This window comes from Hypoxylon trugodes (genome assembly GCF_022578975.1).
Source record: "Hypoxylon trugodes strain CBS 135444 unplaced genomic scaffold F4822scaffold_5, whole genome shotgun sequence".
NCBI classification, from domain to species: domain Eukaryota; kingdom Fungi; phylum Ascomycota; class Sordariomycetes; order Xylariales; family Hypoxylaceae; genus Hypoxylon; species Hypoxylon trugodes.
Genome location: NW_026250020.1, coordinates 201,121 through 219,425, shown reverse-complemented (window position 1 = coordinate 219,425; position 18,305 = coordinate 201,121). Strand labels below are relative to the sequence as shown.

At 47.5% G+C, this 18,305-nt stretch overlaps 5 protein-coding genes across 5 annotated transcripts; 4 read left to right on the top strand and 1 right to left on the bottom strand.

Moving 5' to 3' along the window:
* Positions 1-279: 279 nt before the first annotated feature.
* Positions 280-2,051, bottom strand: F4822DRAFT_238866 (glycosyltransferase family 1 protein). Its single transcript, XM_051454263.1, has 3 exons — positions 1,204-2,051; positions 442-1,149; positions 280-376 (listed from the first exon to the last, which is right to left on the bottom strand). The coding sequence occupies exons 1-2, from the start codon at positions 1,738-1,740 to the stop codon at positions 451-453; spliced, it is 1,236 nt and encodes a 411-aa protein (XP_051313994.1). The 5' UTR covers positions 1,741-2,051; the 3' UTR covers positions 280-376; positions 442-450.
* Positions 2,052-2,990: 939 nt separating this feature from the next.
* Positions 2,991-5,528, top strand: F4822DRAFT_238820 (Ima1 N-terminal domain-containing protein). Its single transcript, XM_051454261.1, has 3 exons — positions 2,991-3,292; positions 3,344-4,195; positions 4,246-5,528. Exons 1-3 carry the CDS (start codon positions 3,167-3,169, stop codon positions 5,410-5,412), a joined length of 2,145 nt encoding a protein of 714 aa, XP_051313993.1. The 5' UTR covers positions 2,991-3,166; the 3' UTR covers positions 5,413-5,528.
* A 364-nt stretch (positions 5,529-5,892) lies between these two features.
* On the top strand, positions 5,893-7,570 carry F4822DRAFT_238809 (inositolphosphorylceramide-B C-26 hydroxylase). The gene is made up of 2 exons (XM_051454260.1): positions 5,893-7,005; positions 7,062-7,570. The coding sequence occupies exons 1-2, from the start codon at positions 6,269-6,271 to the stop codon at positions 7,450-7,452; spliced, it is 1,128 nt and encodes a 375-aa protein (XP_051313992.1). The 5' UTR covers positions 5,893-6,268; the 3' UTR covers positions 7,453-7,570.
* Positions 7,571-8,124: 554 nt separating this feature from the next.
* On the top strand, positions 8,125-10,439 carry F4822DRAFT_238729 (splicing factor, CC1-like protein). Its single transcript, XM_051454258.1, has 5 exons — positions 8,125-8,866; positions 8,917-9,225; positions 9,283-9,750; positions 9,811-10,115; positions 10,171-10,439. The coding sequence occupies exons 1-4, from the start codon at positions 8,229-8,231 to the stop codon at positions 10,067-10,069; spliced, it is 1,674 nt and encodes a 557-aa protein (XP_051313991.1). The 5' UTR covers positions 8,125-8,228; the 3' UTR covers positions 10,070-10,115; positions 10,171-10,439.
* A 4,862-nt stretch (positions 10,440-15,301) lies between these two features.
* On the top strand, positions 15,302-18,010 carry F4822DRAFT_238796 (uncharacterized protein). Its single transcript, XM_051454259.1, has 3 exons — positions 15,302-16,072; positions 16,144-16,596; positions 16,653-18,010. The coding sequence occupies exons 1-3, from the start codon at positions 15,668-15,670 to the stop codon at positions 17,841-17,843; spliced, it is 2,049 nt and encodes a 682-aa protein (XP_051313990.1). The 5' UTR covers positions 15,302-15,667; the 3' UTR covers positions 17,844-18,010.
* Positions 18,011-18,305: the final 295 nt, after the last annotated feature.

The window sequence follows — 18,305 nt, the reverse complement described above, 5'->3', positions numbered from 1 at the left end:
TCATATGGGACATTATCATGATCATTCGTAGCCTGCTCCGAAACTCCTGGGCTGAAATGAAGCCATGCCTGGCATGCCTGGGTCAACAGACCGTCCCCTCTATCGTGCAAGTCATTTCCTCTGTGATTACAAATAAGTATGTTATAAAAAACTCAGTCGATAAACCTGGGTAGGTATCCGAATTACTTGTCATGCCAGATTTTGTCGAAAGAGTCCATTGAAAGGAAACAGAATTTTTCTCTCGTTCTTCACCAGGTTCCCTTAAACGTCATCTTTCTGCCGATGTCGAAGTCTGATTTTGGCGACGGAATAGAAAAGTATGGGCGATTCCTTGACTGCGGGCCGTTTCGTACACCTTCATAAACCTCAACTTGACCTATGTAATAATAGCCGTTAGTGATATTGAAGACATATTTTGGGGGGGATAAACCAGTCACTTACCTCGGTCCGCTACAAAGGGACTCTCGGCTGAGTAGGCATGGCAACCATATTGCCGGTGTAGTCACTTCCGAAGGTACGATCGATGCTAGGATGCTGAACGATAAATACGTCGGCTAGGCTGAAGCGTTGAATAATCATACCGCTGTAGCTCAAGTTTCTAATTCGAGCCCAAGTCTCAACGTAAATCGTTCGCATATGATCAAGAGGAATACGCCCGAACGCTTTCAAGACGTGAACGGCCAGAAGAAACATTACACCAGAGCCAGGGCCATCAGTAACGACTACACCGGGGAATTTGAATGCTGCAGTCGGTCGTTGCTCGGGTCCTTTAATCAGCATCTTCAAAACGTCAAAAATGCAAAGGAGACAGGTGAAGGGAGTCGTGAGCCAGCTCTGATGGACGCTGCGAGCTCGGCGGAACAACTGGACGTCGAAAGTACCAGGGTCAATTCCACGAGCCTCGCAATAATTGTGCAACGCGCGCTCAAAGCCTATAACCTTGTCGAAGCTCATCGCATCGTCTGTTGCAATAGCCCATCGGCGATGATCTTTCGAACTTCCAGGAGAAATGCTTCGCTTGATCATTCGGATCAGCTCACCAGTGTGACCACCAGATCCGCAGACAAGAAGGGCATATTTTGCCGAATTGGGGTCCTCAGGGCGAGGCTCACGGGCTTGACGTTTGGAAATGATGCGCTTGTGATTGAACTATTAAAGCGTTAGCATGCTGTATAATTATAGAATTGGAGAGATGATGCTTACCCAGACAACGATGATGATAACGAAGAGGAAAGTGGAGATGAACCAGAAGAGAGCACCGATAACGGGGAGGGCCCAGGAGAGGACCGCCCATAAGGCGATGCCGATGCCGAGGAGAAGTTGACCCATACCATAGTAAGCGAGCACGAAGAATTGTTGGATGACGGAACAGAGATCAGCGAAGGGGTCGCCGATCTGCTGGCCCATCATGCGATCGCGTGAAGTGTCCATTTCGTCGATACACTTCTGATGTTTTCGAAGAGCTGCTTTAATTGAGTAGGTGGTGATGTTATTGGTATCTTTAGTGGAATTGATTATGGGTGAAGGCGAGTCAAGATCCTTCGCATCAACTGTGGGAGAAGGTGGTTCTTCTACTGTTGACGTATGTTGGTGGGATCCTGGATGAGGTGGGTTACCAGTGCCAGCTGGGGGATGAATTTTTTTATCAAGAGGAGAAGAATTTATTAAATCAACATTGTGGCTATCCTGTGTGTGGTTGGGTTTTTGCCCCGTAGAGTTAAGTTGCGGCTGCGCGGCCATGTTGCGGCTGGTATGTCTGCGGCTGGTATGAGGTAGCCGGCGATGAGTTGTTGGTGATATATTCAGCGGTAGCTTTGATAAGTACCCTTAACAAGCCCCAGTGCTCGTGGCTCTGGTTTCAATCCGTTTGATACAAGAATCCCAGCTGTGTCCAAGGAAACGCTCTTGGGTACTCGGCGACAACACAGTAAACGTATGATTCACACCAATATCAAACCAGTGAAGGGAAGAGAGGTGCCCCTTAGTCTTGAGGGGTTCAGCAACGCTCCCAACGACCCTAGCCAAATTCATTCATAGATACCAATTCAGCAAAGGGCGAGCGTCAACCTTGCTTATACTAACATAATACGTTAGCTTATCCTCTAGAATCTATACTCATACACTTTTTTTTCCATTCTAGCCTCTCTTTGACTGTAGCATATAGGTAACAACTTCTTATATCGAGCCATAGCCGCCAGGCCCGAGCCCTGACCTCCACACAGTAGAGGATCCTCATTGCTTAAGGATAGCTCATTATGATAGCTTCACTTCCTTAGTATATAGACATAGACTCAGACATAGAATTTCGCATCCCGTTCCACAGAAGAAACGCGGCCAGCTCTAGTGTTCAAGCATGTATATACTAATATTCCGCACCGTGAACGGGCTTGTGTACGGAAGTGTAGACCGTTATAAGAGCGGAAACGTCGTTATTATCGGTGACTAGTCCGGCGGCGCACGTGGCAGCACCGCGGACCTCGGCCCGGCGTAAGGCATAGCGTTTCCGGGATTGTTCAACGAGTGACTTCCATTCCATGCCTCTCTAAGTCACAAGAATTTCGAAGAAACGTTTGACTGACCTTAATTTTCTTTGCGAGATGATTCCACAAGCCACGCCGCATGGATAATTCTTTGCAGGATAAATAGCAGGACCTAAACGTTCGCCGCGCGAGTTTACTTTGTTCAGACGTTTGTGTTTTTGATGAAGTTTAAGAGATGAAATGTATGTGAATGGATTGAATTGATTCTGATCCGTACCAGTTCCTTACATTAGCGCTATATGTGGATCACCACAGGGGTTACGGTGTTCTCTAGGGGCTATTTTGATAGGCGCTAACGTCATTAGCGCCGTTTTCTAGGACCATTCCGTCACTGTGAGTTCCGGATTTGTTACTGTGGTTATCCGCGCTATCAATATTTATGGGGCGCCATGATAACACTTTTTTATCGCGTCAGTGCCTTGGGTTTAAACGCGGTTGAGCAGTTCTAACGTTTTAACGTTCTGATTTATGCAGGATTCAGCCCAAACTTGCCCACCACAATTTTTTAAGTCGAAGCATACCTAAGCTTTCTGACTCAGAATTGCGATTCTTTACTATAAATCTGTCCAATTTTATTTCATTCCTGATCCGGATCTTCTTCGATTGCGTGTTCAACCTCTTCAATCATGGCGACCTTACGGTCGAGGAAGTATCTAAGTTGCTTCTACTGCGGAAAACGATCCAAGTTGCGATTTGAAGGCCAGAAATCATTCGACTGTACCAACTGCGATGCAACTAATTGGTTGGATGAAGTGAGTATACTTGCATAGCTCTATTCTCATGCAAAACTAACTGGATTGTAGCATGGAGATATTACCGATCCTCCCTCGACGACGTCATCCGTTGAGCGCACTCAAATCCAATTCGCTATTCCTCGAGCGGCGGTCCGTTCCCCAACACGATCGATGTCACCGGACGGAGTGGGTTCCGAAGAATCCGTTTTCTGCGATGCATGTTTAAGAAACCAACACATGCTCACGAGTTCCCTTGCACAATTTGAATGGCCCGAAGATCAGAGCGGCCCCGAGTATTTGGCCCGAGAAAAGAAGTATTGGGCGCTCCGAAAGGATCTCGAAAAGCGATACCCTCAAATGTGCGCGGAATGCGAGCCCAAGGTGGAAAAGAAGCTGCATGAGGCTAGCTACACAGCACAAACAGACCATCTACGCCGGATGATGGACCGCACACGATCACAGCGAAAAGATGTGAAGAAACGAGACATTCTCGATATCTTTGACTATGCGGGAAAGTGGAGTTGGTATCTTGGTTTTATTCTTCAGATCGCATGGCACGTTGCTGTGATCTGGCCCGTTTTCGCGCAACAGTATACCCTTGGTGGAACGGACTCTTGGATAGCTACGGCTCTGAAAAACGTACAACAAATTGGCGATATTTGGTTGCCTCCAGCAGACCGACTCATGAAGTGGGCAATTAATTCAGGGTTGTGTTCGCTGCCATGGAATCCACGCTTCAAGCAAACCATTCGAGGTTTTACGGCGCATTATCTCGGGTTCAAGCAATGGTACACATACCAACTACTCATACTATTGGTACGGTACGTTGGTCTCTCGATGGCGCAGTATAGCTCTCAGAAGGGACTGTATGTGTCAGCACAATTGGGGGCACAGATTGCCATAGTGATCATAACGGCCTACGTAAGTACGACCAAAGTTTCCAAACTGAGTAGAACTGATACAAATCATAGATATATCACGCGTCGGGAAAATCTATTCGTACGGATACGTCGCCTCTTTTTCGACGTCCAGAGATGAAACGTTCGCCGAAACCTACGACAAGATCAAGGTCGCCGAACGATCAAAATGATCTTGGAAGCATTCTAGATGAGATTTCCCGGGGCTCAAACACCTCCCACCCGGCTATCGAGGATAGTGAGCTTTTTAGTGGAAGCAGCGGACTACATGAAAATCAGCTTACCGAATCTCGTCTCGGGTCTCTGCGTTTGTCCGAGCCTGCGGAGCCCGCTGTGGTCGAAAAGCCGGCACCTCGGATCGTCCACTATGAGTCCGAAATGGACTGGACGCCGTCTGCTTCACAGCATCGAGCATTTAGCTCATATAATCCATATAGGGTCAAAAACACCAACCCTCGTTTCAGCGACGCCCCCCTGGAACCGAAACCTGGTCCAATCTGGTATAAAGTTCCTCCAGCACCCACTAATCCAGCGCAAAGACTACGCAATCCTCCTATGCGTCCAATTATTAGGGAGAGTCCGAAGGAGAAGAAAGAGAACTTTTTTCAAAGCTCTACTAGAGGACCTCTTGACATAGGATCGTCAACACAAGGAAAAGGTCTATCGGATGTTAACTTTGCCGAACCGAAGTTCTTCGCACCAGAAGATAAAAACGATCCGAGGGATAACCTCTCGCGTATGTTCGCGAACTCCTTCAGCATCAGTCCTAGTCCGGACGAGGATGCATTCCGGGGTTCAAGACGTACAGTCACCAATTCTATCTTCAAAACTAGCCAGGGCACGGCGGGCAAGCAGAAATATCGCACTCCACGCCTTGCAGAGTTGTTCGTGCTTGCTGGTGCGCTTTACGCATGGATCTCGGCTCTAGGTACAAGTGATCAATACGGCCCGAGCCTTGCCCTCGCTTCGGTCATAGCATGTTTAATCGTTTCGATACGACTTGCTGCAGATCTACAATATGAGGTTCAGATGAGAGAAGGGAAGCAGCCATCGATTTTTACGCCGTCATTGGCGAATTTGGGATTTGCGCAAGTGATATCTTCTCTCGTTCTTGCATGGAACATATGGTCGTATAACGGGACGGATATCCCGTGCCATACATACGGCAGCGTCCACTTCGCGACTGTGATTATTCATCACATGTGGCACACATTTGTATAAAAGGCGGTGGCAAGATTTGGGTACCATTGGCTACATCGAGTCAAGGATTCGTATAGCGTGGCTTGTTAGATCGGCGCTGGTTAATGCACTCACGGCTCGGAGTTGTTGAAGGAAAGCATATTGTATATAGAAACAAGGATGGAACGGGTAGCATATTTGCACGGTGCATGGCTATGGAGTTTTTCGGGTTCCGCGGAACAGCGTAGCATATAAAAGGCAGTTTGAATTCTAATGAAGATACCCGAGAATCACTACCTGATTGGGAAGAAGACCGTAGTACAGCAGCGGGAGGGGCGATATTCCGAGCAGATACCCCCAGATAACCCGTTGGTTACTAGGAGTTACTTAGACATACAGTTGTGTCTTGTGAAAACAGGTACCTACCTACAGTAGGTAGGTATTTACCTATAAATGTAAACAACGTTTGGTTTAAATTAGATGACATATGATTTAATAGATTGATTAGATCAATGCGAGTTAAGGTTGCGGATCCCACGGAGCCGGTAAGCAGGGTATCATACGATAAGAATAACTGATAACGCCACTGTCACGCTGCTAACAATTTGATCGCGCCTGTGGAAGGTAAGGCTCATTTCCCAGCATTACCTAGAGCTAAAAAAACGATTGGACCCCTTAAAAACTCGAACGTCTCTAGCGCATTATTAAACCTACGGGTCCCTTGTGAATTTGAATTTGTTCAACTCCTTTTCTATTCGACGGATCTCGATTCTCTTTCTTGTTCCTCTCTCTTTTTACGAGTCTATCCCCCCGAATCAATTACGAGTTTCAAGTCGTCCACTCCTCCGCTCCTTTATACCTGTCGCTCCCTAATTCGACTTGTAAACTTCGTGTAACGATGCCCGGGCGAACTTTGCCGACCCTCACACAAGCTGAGGTCGAGTCACACAACTCGAAGAAGTCTTGCTATGTCACCATCGGCGCCAATGTTTACGACGTGACTGATTTCGTCGAATCTCACCCCGGTGGCCCCGACCTAGTCCTCGATTATGCCGGAAAAGACATCACCGCTATTTTGAAAGATGAAGATTCCCATACACACTCCGAGTCTGCCTATGAAATCCTAGAAGAGTCGCACGTTGCATTCTTAGTAACAGAGAAGCTCGCGCCCAATGGAGAGGTTCAGAAGAAGATCGCAGATTCCCAGATCAACGACGAGGTCACCCCGTTAGTCCATCCCCGAACCGGTATGTCCTGCGAGGAGGACTTAAGCAAGGAAACGGACTACAGCACCGATTACAAGCAACACAAGTTCCTTGACTTGAACAAACCTCTCTTGATGCAAGTATGGAATGGTGGCTTTAGCAAGAAGTTCTATTTGGACCAGGTCCATCGGCCGCGACACTACAAGGGAGGTGCTTCTGCACCGCTATTTGGAAATTTCCTCGAGCCGCTCAGTTTGACCCCTTGGTGGCTTGTCCCTCTGATCTGGTTGCCAGCTATTGGCTACGGCACCTTTATAGCCTCTCAGGGTTTCGAGACTACCCCGGCATTGGTTGCTAGCTGGGTGTTCGGCTTATTCTTATGGACTCTGATAGAGTATATCATGCACCGATGTCTTTTCCATCTTGATGAGTATGCTAGCCTTGTTGTGTACCTTGAATATCACCATATACTAATATAATTTCTAGCTACCTACCGGATAACAGAGTCGGAATCACACTGCACTTCCTGCTCCACGGTGTTCACCATTATTTGCCCATGGACAAATACCGCCTAGTGATGCCTCCCGCCCTCTTTGTGGTACTTGCCACTCCCTTCTGGAAGTTGGCGCATTCGCTATTCTTCTGGGACTGGTACCTAGCCACCGCTATCTTCTGTGGTGGCATTTTCGGATATGTTTGCTACGATTTGACACACTACTTCCTTCACCACCAGAATCTCCCTCTCTGGTATAAGGGGCTCAAGAAGTACCACCTCGCCCATCACTTCCTGGACTACGAACTAGGTTTCGGTGTAACTAGCCGTTTCTGGGATCAGGTATTCGGTACGGAGCTACTGACCGTTGTCAAGTCTAACTAGGCTGTTGCCACGGCTTCAATGATGCGGGGGTTCATTCAACCTACCTAGGTACATATATCGATACGTGTTGAATGGACATAATGCTAAATGGGCCGGGGACTAGGGTTCTAGGAGTAGGGTCGGTAGATACGGCGTTCGGTACGATGATAGGATAGGGGATTGTCAAAATACTCAGCTTAGTCCGTGTTATATTTCTACTTAATAATTAATTCTATACCTGTATACTTCATAGGTATTATTTCACGACGAAATTGTTGTTCCCTTCCTTATCTGATTCACAGTGCAATTTCATAAGTGATAACTCGGCGGTACGGTGCCATTCAGGGGGTACTTTTACATGAAGAAAACAACAGTACATACGTAACAGTGCATTAAATTCATTAAAATCGACGCACATGCCAACAAACTTCAGACCATTTTTGAGTTTGATATCTGATGGCGGAAGGAGACACCAACATCAGACGGTCCCTTGTAAGCAAACTCCGCCTGCCACGCTTATTTTACCGAGGTGGAGCCGGACAAGCATTTTCTGCAGGCATCTTTTTCCTGCCATCTTTCAATTCCTAACTTTGACATCGACCTCGTCACTTATTCAGCCGCACCATCAGGTTGTAAGTAAAAGTAAATTGATTATCTACTGACTCTCCCCCCTTCATTTAAGTTTGTTTCATCGACCAAAAAAAAAAAAAAAAACACATTTAATTGAAGTCGGCCGTAACATACAAAGATATCGCACCCCGACGGTCTCTAACCTTGCTCTTCTCCATCAGAGCAACATGGCTACTCTCGATGTCGAGGCTTTGCTTGATGCTACTGCCAGCAGTAAGAATGACACAAAAGAAACTCGACCTAAAGATACAGATGATCGCGTGAAATCTGAACGAAGCGACCGTAAAGAACGCGACCGTAGTCCCGGCCGAAGACGCGATCGTAGCGCAGACCGTGGACGACGCGACCGTGGCGACGATAGAGAACCTACTCCGCGAAGTGACGCGGGTAGCCACAAGAGTAGGCGCAGAAGCCGGAGCCGTGATGATGATCGTCGACACTCACGACGTCACAGAGGAGGCGATGGGGATTATTACCGCAGTGGCGGCCGCGGTCGAGACCGCTCTCGCTCACGATCTCCCCGCCGACACTACCGTCCTAGAGATGATCACCGCGACCGCGAGCGTGATCGCGATGATCGCAGCTACTATCGAAACAGGGATGAAGAGAGACACCGTGGAGGACGTACCCCAAAGCGTGATGCTACACCCCAGCTGACCGAGGACGAGCGAGATCGACGTACCGTATTCGTTCAGCAACTAGCTGCTCGTCTTCGCACCAAAGAATTAAAGGAATTTTTCGAGAAAGTTGGCCCTGTCACCGAGGCCCAAATTGTGAAGGACCGTATTAGTGGGAGATCTAAAGGGTAAGCATCAATCCAAATGTCGAGTGTTCTTATTACTAATCAACATACAGTGTCGGTTACGTTGAATTCAAGAACGAAGAATCCGTCACAGCTGCTCTTCAACTTACAGGACAAAAACTATTAGGTATCCCAGTCATCGTACAGCTTACCGAAGCTGAAAAGAACCGTCAAGTACGCAGCACCGAAAATTCTGGCACTCACGCCAATTCGATTCCCTTCCACCGTTTGTATGTAGGAAACATACACTTCAGCATCACCGAGCAAGATTTACAAAATGTTTTTGAGCCGTTCGGCGAGCTTGAGTTTGTCCAGCTTCAGAAAGACGATACCGGCCGCAGTCGCGGTTATGGGTTTGTACAGTACGTTGTTACGAACGTCCATTCCTACTATGAAGTCTGCTAACATACAATCAATAGGTTCCGTGAAGCTGACCAGGCGCGTGAAGCACTCGAAAAGATGAACGGATTCGATCTAGCTGGTAGACCGATCCGAGTCGGTCTTGGTAATGATAAGTTCACCCCTGAGTCAACTGCCAATATCCTACAGAGGTTCCAAGGTCAAAACCAACCATATCAGGGTTCCGCATTCTCCGGTGCCGGTGGCCGCGGTCCCCAGGCCTCCGGATTCGACCGTGCAGGAGGCCGTGACAACGACAAGGCGACTGGTGCTAGCGCTCTAGATGACACTGATGTTGCTGGTGTGAATTTTAACAACTATAGTCGCGACGCATTGATGAGAAAACTTGCTCGAACCGATGAGGCTTCTAATGGAAGTCCCAATGAGAGACAGATTCTTAAACCGAAAACAGAAACCAAACCCCTGCCTGTTAATGTCAACATGGCTAGCCGTTGTGTCGTCCTGCACAACATGTTTGACCCGACTGAGTTAGTTGTTCCCTCCCCATAATTGTTTTGTTTATGATACTAACCCTTTCTCAATTATAGGGAAGAAGGTGAAAGCTGGATTAAGGAATTGGAGGATGACGTTCGACAGGAAGCCGAAGAGAAATACGGACATGTTGTTCACATTTCTCTCGACCCAAACTCCCAAGGAGATATATACCTCAAGTTCGACAAGGTTCAAGGAGGCGAGAATGCTATTAAGGGCTTAAATGGCCGCTATTTTGGTGGTCGGATGATCAGCGCTGCGCCTGTTGTGGATGCCGTCTACAGCAGTTTGTTCTCTCGTACCAAGGCTATTTGAGATGCTAATCGTTGGCCCGGCCTCTCCCGTTCTAGGAACTTGCGATGTAAGTTTTCATTATCATGAAATCCAAAGAGGATCCATGCTAACTGCTAATCAAGTCTCATCACTACTACCCACCCTGCTTTTAAATAAGGACACCACACCGAACTCACACTTCATCGCCTTCGCCTATCCGTTTGGTAAACGACATTCCCAGCGGCATGTTCATCGAGATCATATACCGCTTTTCCACTCATGCCATGAACATGGATTTTTTCACGCTGATTTTACAATAGCATATCAAATTCGGAGGAGCATGCATCCTCGGTGGTCGGCATCGATATGCTGATATATGTACCAAGCCGAACTTCGTTCCCGATCATTACCGTCGAATCGGAGAACGTTCGCTGGCCTCCTGGCTAGGACAGAGCTAGGTAATTAGACATTGATAGTACTGAAGCATCTGATTTAGACATAATAGATACCGTGCCGTTTCGATGTTTTTTTGGTATGGCTACTCCGGAGGACGGTGCTTATCCCAACTGACTCGGCCTGTAGATTTGTGAGGCAGTTTGAGTCTACTGTTTGCATCCCAGCCCTTTAATACTGCCCCCTCCAGCTCAATTTACCTGGAAGGCATCGCGAACTAATTAATAGAGTTGCTTTATAGGAAAGGATCTGCATTCTACCAAATACCATCTTTCATACATAATTCCTTCTGAGGTAGGTCATTAGTACCATTAGTCATTGCTAGGCAAGTCATATATTTACATTTTGTACAGCCCTTGTAAACATATCATACCAACCGCTCCGTCCCGTCCATTCCGGCGTCGGTCGCAATGCGCTCGGGAGATGGAACCGAGATTTTCAGAGGCGCCACGAACCCCAACCTCCCTTACCCCAATAGTCAGGATCACACTTACTGTATTGCCCTTAGGTACCATTTCAGCTGCATCCAGGCGTCTACCCCCTCGACGACACGATAAGCCACCGTACCACGATAGTTTTCTTACCCATTAGCAGATTATTTCCCCCTTCGCAATATTCGCCGCCAGCCAAGTTGCATCCTAAGTATTCATACACATATCGGCGAACATAGGTAATACTACTCGACGATTAGTATCGTCGCAAACCGGAATGCCCAAACAACCTTTCAAAGTTTGCGCCTTATGTGTCAGCATTCAATAAGTATTGGTGGCTTCATTTTATGCATTTGATTCCATAGACAACCACCCCTTCAAATCCAGGTCTCGTTAAAGCCACAGCCATCTACAGTATAGGCCAGCTTCCGCTGTTAACTCGGTCAATTTAACGTCTACAATTCGGTTTAATAGAAGGCGTATGTCCCAATAATTGTCCAGTTGGCCACCCTCATTCAGCATCCCGCCATCATCTATTCCATCATCAGCCTCTTATTCCAGTGGAATTTACAGGCTTATTCGAATGATCAATATCAAATGCTATCATTGATGCTTATCTAGTATCGTTCGTACCTCCTTATATGTAAATAAGAAGTCACCCTCATATATCAAGTCAGTACGACTAGAACGCGTTTCGAGATGCCGTTGCCACTACATATACGCACTGGCGACTACCGAGGTACCTCTCATATCATGCATATCTTACTATTATGTACATGTAGCCATGTAATAATAATCGTTTGATCGAAGGACGATCCCTCTCAACATGGTCGTTCCCCATTTGAATAGCATCCATACATGAGTACGGAAGTTCTGCTGCACAGGCCATCCCTACCAACATATCGTAGGTGTCAGCTCATTCTTACTGTGGATTGCCTCGCTTACGCATCTACTTGTTGGTACCCCATTTCATCAATCCTCTGAACTATCTAGATCTATAGTATAATCCAGCTCGAAAGTTTTTGGTAGTATCCATGTACACTGAAGCCTAGGTTCAACCTCATAGCCGAGACCCAGTCGCGTTGTGTCTACCTACTCATCAATTTTGAGATCTCATGGCATGATGAACCAGTTCTCGCTTAAGACTCGGGTGTATTGAAACCTTTTCGTTATTTCAAGGGTTGAGAAGATAGTTTCTGTCCATGGTAGTGCAACCCAATCCCCTCACAACACTCACCGTAATTTTAACCCCAGTTACGGGGCCCCATTGGGCCAGTACAGCCTCCCTATTATAAAAGAATTGAAATGCTAAGCGAGTTAGTAGTTGTGGATATATGAGCAAGTTGACCCTCAAGTTCAGCAGGAGAGGTCAGCGAGCGCCCTAACTGAAGGCGAGAGCCGCTTGTTAGTTTATTAACTGCGCTCGCCTTTCAACCAACCAGGCTCCTACCCATTTACATTGTCAGTAGCGAGAATGATCGAGACAGTTCCGGGAAGCTCCCGCACAGTAGCTCCCGCACAGTCGCCTCGTTTTCTAGCATTGCTGCAACAGGGTTGGAAGCAATGGACGAGCTAGAAGAGGCGCCCATAGCTTCCTGTGGGTTTGTTCTCAGAATATCTTGGATGCGCAAACTAGATAAGGTATGCAATGGTGTATCCTGTCTCCTATTGAGTTTCCATATTTGCCTTAGTATCTCCAGTTCGCAGGTCAAGCCATACTTCATTCTTATTCAGAACCAACCCGAAAGAATCATTTGTTCACTGGATTGAAATATTAACCTACCAAATTCTCAAAACACTAATTGATCGCTAGCTACAGTACCTCGTATCAGCCAATAAAGCATATTAATGCTCCATGGAGCGAGTTATCCTCGTGCTTAGTTCCAGCTACCATCACGTTAGGTAGAAGACAAATCAAAGAATATAAAATACCTACCTAGGTAGGCTATGATAACTGGGTGCCGCGGTAGCATCGACAAGTCTCAAGGGACGAAACATTTCCTTACGCCGAGAATGATAAGGGGACTCTTGGGACTCGACCTTCACTAAGCTTCTCGCAGTCCACATATATTATGTCAAGGCAAATCACCCTTACGGTTTTGATAGCTACCTTGTTCTGCGAGACTTGCCCGAATGGTGTTGCTGAATGTGAATATGACTTAAAGAGAAAGACAAGTCTTTGCTGGGCAATGAACATACGGGCACCGCTATGATATTACCACCAAGGAGATTTTAAACCATGGATCTTATTTGGTTTAGGTTCCTATCTATTTTAAAGGCGCATAAGCATTGTGGCTCTTCCTCGGCTGCATAGACCCGCTTCTCACGCGGTTGTTTCCTGTCGACTGTCAGCGGCTGTTGCCAGTATCGTCATGGTAGCTGTCGCCCCAAGCACTGACTCAAATCCGGCCAATAGCTCGCATGACATTAGTACACCCACTCAGGAATATGGTCCCTAAAACGAACTGTCATCAACTATCCACTAGGTATCATTGGCATTGACCCCTCTGCGCAGTTTCCGCTCTTACGCTCAGGGCTACCAGCGGTACTTAGAGCGCATAGCTAAGAAAATTGCAGCAACTCATAGGCCAGTTCCCCTACCCTAATTCCTAAACCCTCGCCCACAATATCCTGCCTGTCCTGTGTTTATTTATTTCCCCATCCTCCATCTTTTCTCTCCCATTTCCCTTTATCTTTTCTCTCACACACACTTCCTCTCCCTACCATCCTCCACCCTTACCTTTCCATCTACACCATCCCTTCTTGAGAGCGCTTTGCTCTTATCACCATCACCAATTCAAACACATCACTTGTTTGAACGTCCAGACCTTGCAAGCTCTAGGTATGTATTATTTTCTTTAATAATAACCGCATCCACTCGTTGCCTTCATCCATGTACGCAATCCCCATCACGCCCAGCGCCAGACGCCCCACATCCATACCTTTAGCCTCTTGAACCCCCATCTATTCCATCACCATCTCCTCCATAAACCATTCCCACCCTTCGTGGTCACATCACGAACTCGCAAAATTATTATCCAGCCCGTCCGCTGGGACATCCGCAGACATTTCCTTCAGTTGCCATCATTTGGCACCGCATATTCTACCTTGCTGACTTGATCTCTCGTCTCCTACTAACCGCATCCATCCACAGCAGAAGGTGTCTTCGAAATACCGAGTTTCTCCCTTTCCTAGGCTGCCGAGCCCTTCTCTTTGAGTAAGTAATCACTCTTCTCCTGCCCCCAAGCCACACCAGTTCCCATTAGACCAGTCATATCCATGTATACCTTGCCATTCACGTTGTCCGTTCATGTGGTAGGAGATGTATGCAAAAATGAGGATGAGTCCCCCGTTTGACTGCAGCTGGCTAACGCTCGTTTTGTTCCAGGCTAAAGTTTCCTTCACGAGCTTAAAGAGGAGCCATGGAGTAAGTAAAATCCCACCCAATCCCGTTATCAGAGTGCTTTGCCCTGTTGCACCAAAGCCAATTTTTTGCATTCGTCACGTGTAAAGACTCTTGTTGTCTATTTTGAGTACTTCTCTTTCTTCAAGGACGAAGATGGAGAATCTCTTCAAATGTATTTGAAAGCTAATTTTCATTCAGAGGTGGAGCACCCCTTCGAACGCCCAACCGCGGGCCGGCAGACGCTAAAAGTCGCAATTCTGGAAGCGTTAGTTCCAGATTTATGACTCCAATCCAGCCGGACTTTAGCTGGCGCGAAAAGTTTGATTGGTAAGTGATGTATTTGCCTTGTTTTGTTGATTCAATATCCACGGATGGACGTCTGCGTCGAGGTTAATGGCAGTTTACTCCGAAAGGTCGGGTTGTCATGTGACTCGGTCCGGAAGACCGGACCCGCATTTCACCGGCAGTCTAGGATCGCCGTATCCCGAGCGGCGGAAGTCACCCTTTTCGGCAGCAGCAGAAGTGGTAGTGGCGTGCATTCCCGGTCGGTAGTCCGGCGGAAACTACGAATGGCCCCACCTGGGCGGTCAACAGAATCCATGGATTCTAGCGAATGAGAATGGGACATGCCCCATGCACCGATACTCCCCCAGATTCCACAGTAACACTGAAAAAGCAGTGCAGTCTGTCCAGCTAGAGAAAGAAGTGCCCTAGGCTCTTACTCTCTGGAAACAATAGGTGAACGGCTGCCTTAGGTGTTTGTTGTGCTATTCTCTCCCCCTTCCTTCCTTGGGCAACAACCAGGACGCGTCAACATTTTCGTTTCAACTGGATTTGTTTGCGAGTTTTCACCTCTTTAATGACCCGCTAGGCCCGTCAGTACACCATTTGAGGCAAGTGCTCGAGTAACTGCCCTATTACTCCTACTCACAACTACTTTCCAGGATAGCACGCCTCTCACAATACCTTCCCAACCCACATCCTACCTGTCTTATCCTATCTTCCTTCCTTCCTTCTCTTCTCTACGGCGACTGAATTTTTTTTCCCTCCCTTTCTATAAAAATCCGCAGCCCTCCCCAGATCATTTCTTAACTTTTCATCCTTCTTACACAACTTCTCTGAACCTGATCCTCCACTACTATCCCCCAAAGCATACCATTTCTACATCAATTCTAAAATCATCCTCTTCCATACATACTTCTCTTCGACAAAATTACGAAGTGTTCATACATATCTTATTATTCGGGAACTCGGTTTGGGCTGGGATACACGTTGGGGCCGGCCTTCTTCATTTTTCTCTCTTAATTATTATTTCATCTCCCGTCTTACCACCGCGAGACGATCGCCAAAATGACTGGATATGATTCTGACTCTTCATACGACAGGGCATCTACTGTCCGAGGTGCCCCTCTATTCCCCAAGGATGAGAGCCCTAAGGGAACGCAAGCCACCGGGGAGGACAGCCCGGTATCGATTCCCCCTCCCAGTAGTGAGGAATCTCGATTGATCAATGCGTCTAATTCCTTTGATCGACAAATTGCGCCGATGGAGAATCAACCACCCATCCCACAATCCATTGCTCCGACAACCTATCGCTATGGCGGAGGTGGTGTTGCCTTCCCAACTAATCATTCGGCTTCGAGCAGCCGCGCGGTGAGCCGATACCACCGTGACTCTTTGTCTGGACCGACCAGTGCTTTTGCTGGCTTGTCGCCTTGGCCAACTAGTGACGTCCGTCGCCTGCCCGGCGAAGATGTAAGTTTCTTATTACCCTGCATCTAGGACAACAATCTGCTTGATTTTGAAACACTAACCATAAATGATAGGAGTCGGTTTATTCGGCACGACTAATTGCTAGCCGAATCCACATGTGCACACAATTCATCAACCGCGCAGGAATTTTACCGGAATCCGCTTCTCGACACGCAGCAATGGTAGCTGAAATTGGTCAGCATATTAACTCGACCACTACTCAGCTGCGCCTCGAACGAGACGGTTTCAAGCGCGAGTGCCAAGAAAAGCGCGAGGAGCTTGAACGCGCTCTCCACGCTCAGGATGGTGCCAAGGCCGAAATTCTACAGATTCAACAAGAGCTTCGACGATCTCTTGACGTTGAGAAGACTTTACACGACGAGTTGGCTGGCACGAAGAGCCGCATTATTGGCCTCCAACGCGAAGCCGCTGAGATGGAGGATATGATGCGAAAATTCCAAAAGCACCACAAGAACATGAAAGAGGAGTGGACTTCGGCTGATGATGAGAAGGAAAAGATCATTAAGGTATGCTGCAAGCATTCGATCTCTTTAATTAGATAGCTAACATTTTTATTTTATAGGCTCTCCAGGAACAGGTCAAGAAGCAGCGAGTTCGCAACGCAGAGCTTGCTAAGAAGGCTGGCGAAGAAGAGACCGATAGCGAGAGTTCTGAGATCGACTTTGCTCAGACTGCTGCCTCCAGACCCGAAAGTGAGGCCGATGTTCTTCCTGCACACGAAAGGAAGCCTCTGGACGAGAAGACGAAGAACGACCTTCTCGAAGTTATCAACCGAACTAATCGCGCATCGATGCCTTACCAAGCCCGAGTTTCGTCGGATGATGAGGATAGCGCTATTCCGACAGTATGGAATGTTAAGCCAACCAAGTCAACCCAGCAAAAATTAGGATGGAAGTCCGAGGAGAAGGGTCCTCACGTTTCTAGTGAGGCAGGTCCATCGGCTTGGACTGCTAAGCCCACTGAGTCGCACAAATCGAAAGCTGCTGCGCAAGAAACTGGTGAAGGCTCCTCTGGTTGGATGGCTCTAACCCGACGTGGTGATCTCAAGGGCAAAGGTGTTGAGCGCCGTCCCCAATCTGCCGCGCCACCGAAGCAAGCTCTGATTCTCACAAAAGGAAAAGCACCCGGCCCATCGAAGTTTCCTCGCCACAAGGATCACTGGGAGCTTCCTGAGATTACCGTCGGTGTTGAGCATATGACTTCGCTCACCAAGGGATACATTGTCAATTGCCACTCCAAGGCATGGGAAGAGACCAATATTCCCGACCATATGCTTGAGATCCAGGAACCTTCAACCTGGAACTATCTTCTGAACCTGGTGTACGCGAACCAGATCGAGGCGAAGGGCCATATGAAGTTCCTTCTGAGCACAGTTGCTCACCGACCGTATGTGATCATGCGAATCGTCCTAGATTTTCTCTTCAAGAAAATCATTTCGCCCCAGGTTTTCCTTGGCTTCAGACCAGAAGTAGACAGTCACCTACTCGCGCTTCAGAACGAAATCCGATCGTTTAGCCAGGCACCTAAGCACAGCAAGTTCCGTGAACGCCAATCAGTTGTCAACGAACATGCTAGAATCATCACCGACATGTTCCGAAACAAGGCAAACGAAGTAGATCTACAGAAGTTCAAGAAGCACACAATTGAGCACAACGCTCAAATGCTTTCGCTACTTCTCCAGCCTCTGCGACCCAAGTCAGTTTCGGACGAGCAAGCTTTTAAGGCGGTACGTATCATGGTGGATGCGACCTAGGAGGTCAGTTCCAAGATATGGATGTCCGGTATGACACTCAACTACACATTCCCCGAAGTCGCATGCAAGTATTCGATGGCTACAATGGACGCTTTGAACGGATCATCGTTTGCGCGTAGCCCTGCAGAACTACAGTACTCTCAGACCCGAGTCAGTTTTGCGGTTAGTCCGATCCTATCGCTTCGAGACGAACGTAACGAAAACAGTCTCCTTTGCTATGGAATTAGCAAGGCCCAAGTATTGGTGATGAAGTAAGCTGCTACTTCAGTCTCGGGCCTCATGCATGTTTTCTTGGAAAGGAACATTGCTGGAGTATATTGATTAGGAGGACACATGAACATTACCTTTCCCAACCCACGCAAGCATTTCTCTCACCACATGAACATTACTGCCTTGCTTATTTGCAAGCCTACGATGAACCTTTATTACTGCCTACTACATAGCAGTTCGGACCATAGGCTT

Coding starts and splice junctions, on each gene's coding strand:
- F4822DRAFT_238866 (XM_051454263.1), bottom strand. CDS start 1,740: ATGGCCGCGCAGCCGCAACTTAACTCTACGGGGCAAAAACCCAACCAC. Junction 1,150..1,203: donor TTATCATCATCGTTGTCTGG/GTAAGCATCATC, acceptor ACGCTTTAATAG/TTCAATCACAAGCGCATCAT.
- F4822DRAFT_238820 (XM_051454261.1), top strand. CDS start 3,167: ATGGCGACCTTACGGTCGAGGAAGTATCTAAGTTGCTTCTACTGCGGA. Junction 3,293..3,343: donor CAACTAATTGGTTGGATGAA/GTGAGTATACTT, acceptor ACTGGATTGTAG/CATGGAGATATTACCGATCC. Junction 4,196..4,245: donor TAGTGATCATAACGGCCTAC/GTAAGTACGACC, acceptor TACAAATCATAG/ATATATCACGCGTCGGGAAA.
- F4822DRAFT_238809 (XM_051454260.1), top strand. CDS start 6,269: ATGCCCGGGCGAACTTTGCCGACCCTCACACAAGCTGAGGTCGAGTCA. Junction 7,006..7,061: donor TGTCTTTTCCATCTTGATGA/GTATGCTAGCCT, acceptor TATAATTTCTAG/CTACCTACCGGATAACAGAG.
- F4822DRAFT_238729 (XM_051454258.1), top strand. CDS start 8,229: ATGGCTACTCTCGATGTCGAGGCTTTGCTTGATGCTACTGCCAGCAGT. Junction 8,867..8,916: donor ATTAGTGGGAGATCTAAAGG/GTAAGCATCAAT, acceptor ATCAACATACAG/TGTCGGTTACGTTGAATTCA. Junction 9,226..9,282: donor CGCGGTTATGGGTTTGTACA/GTACGTTGTTAC, acceptor TACAATCAATAG/GTTCCGTGAAGCTGACCAGG.
- F4822DRAFT_238796 (XM_051454259.1), top strand. CDS start 15,668: ATGACTGGATATGATTCTGACTCTTCATACGACAGGGCATCTACTGTC. Junction 16,073..16,143: donor GTCGCCTGCCCGGCGAAGAT/GTAAGTTTCTTA, acceptor CATAAATGATAG/GAGTCGGTTTATTCGGCACG. Junction 16,597..16,652: donor AGAAGGAAAAGATCATTAAG/GTATGCTGCAAG, acceptor TTTATTTTATAG/GCTCTCCAGGAACAGGTCAA.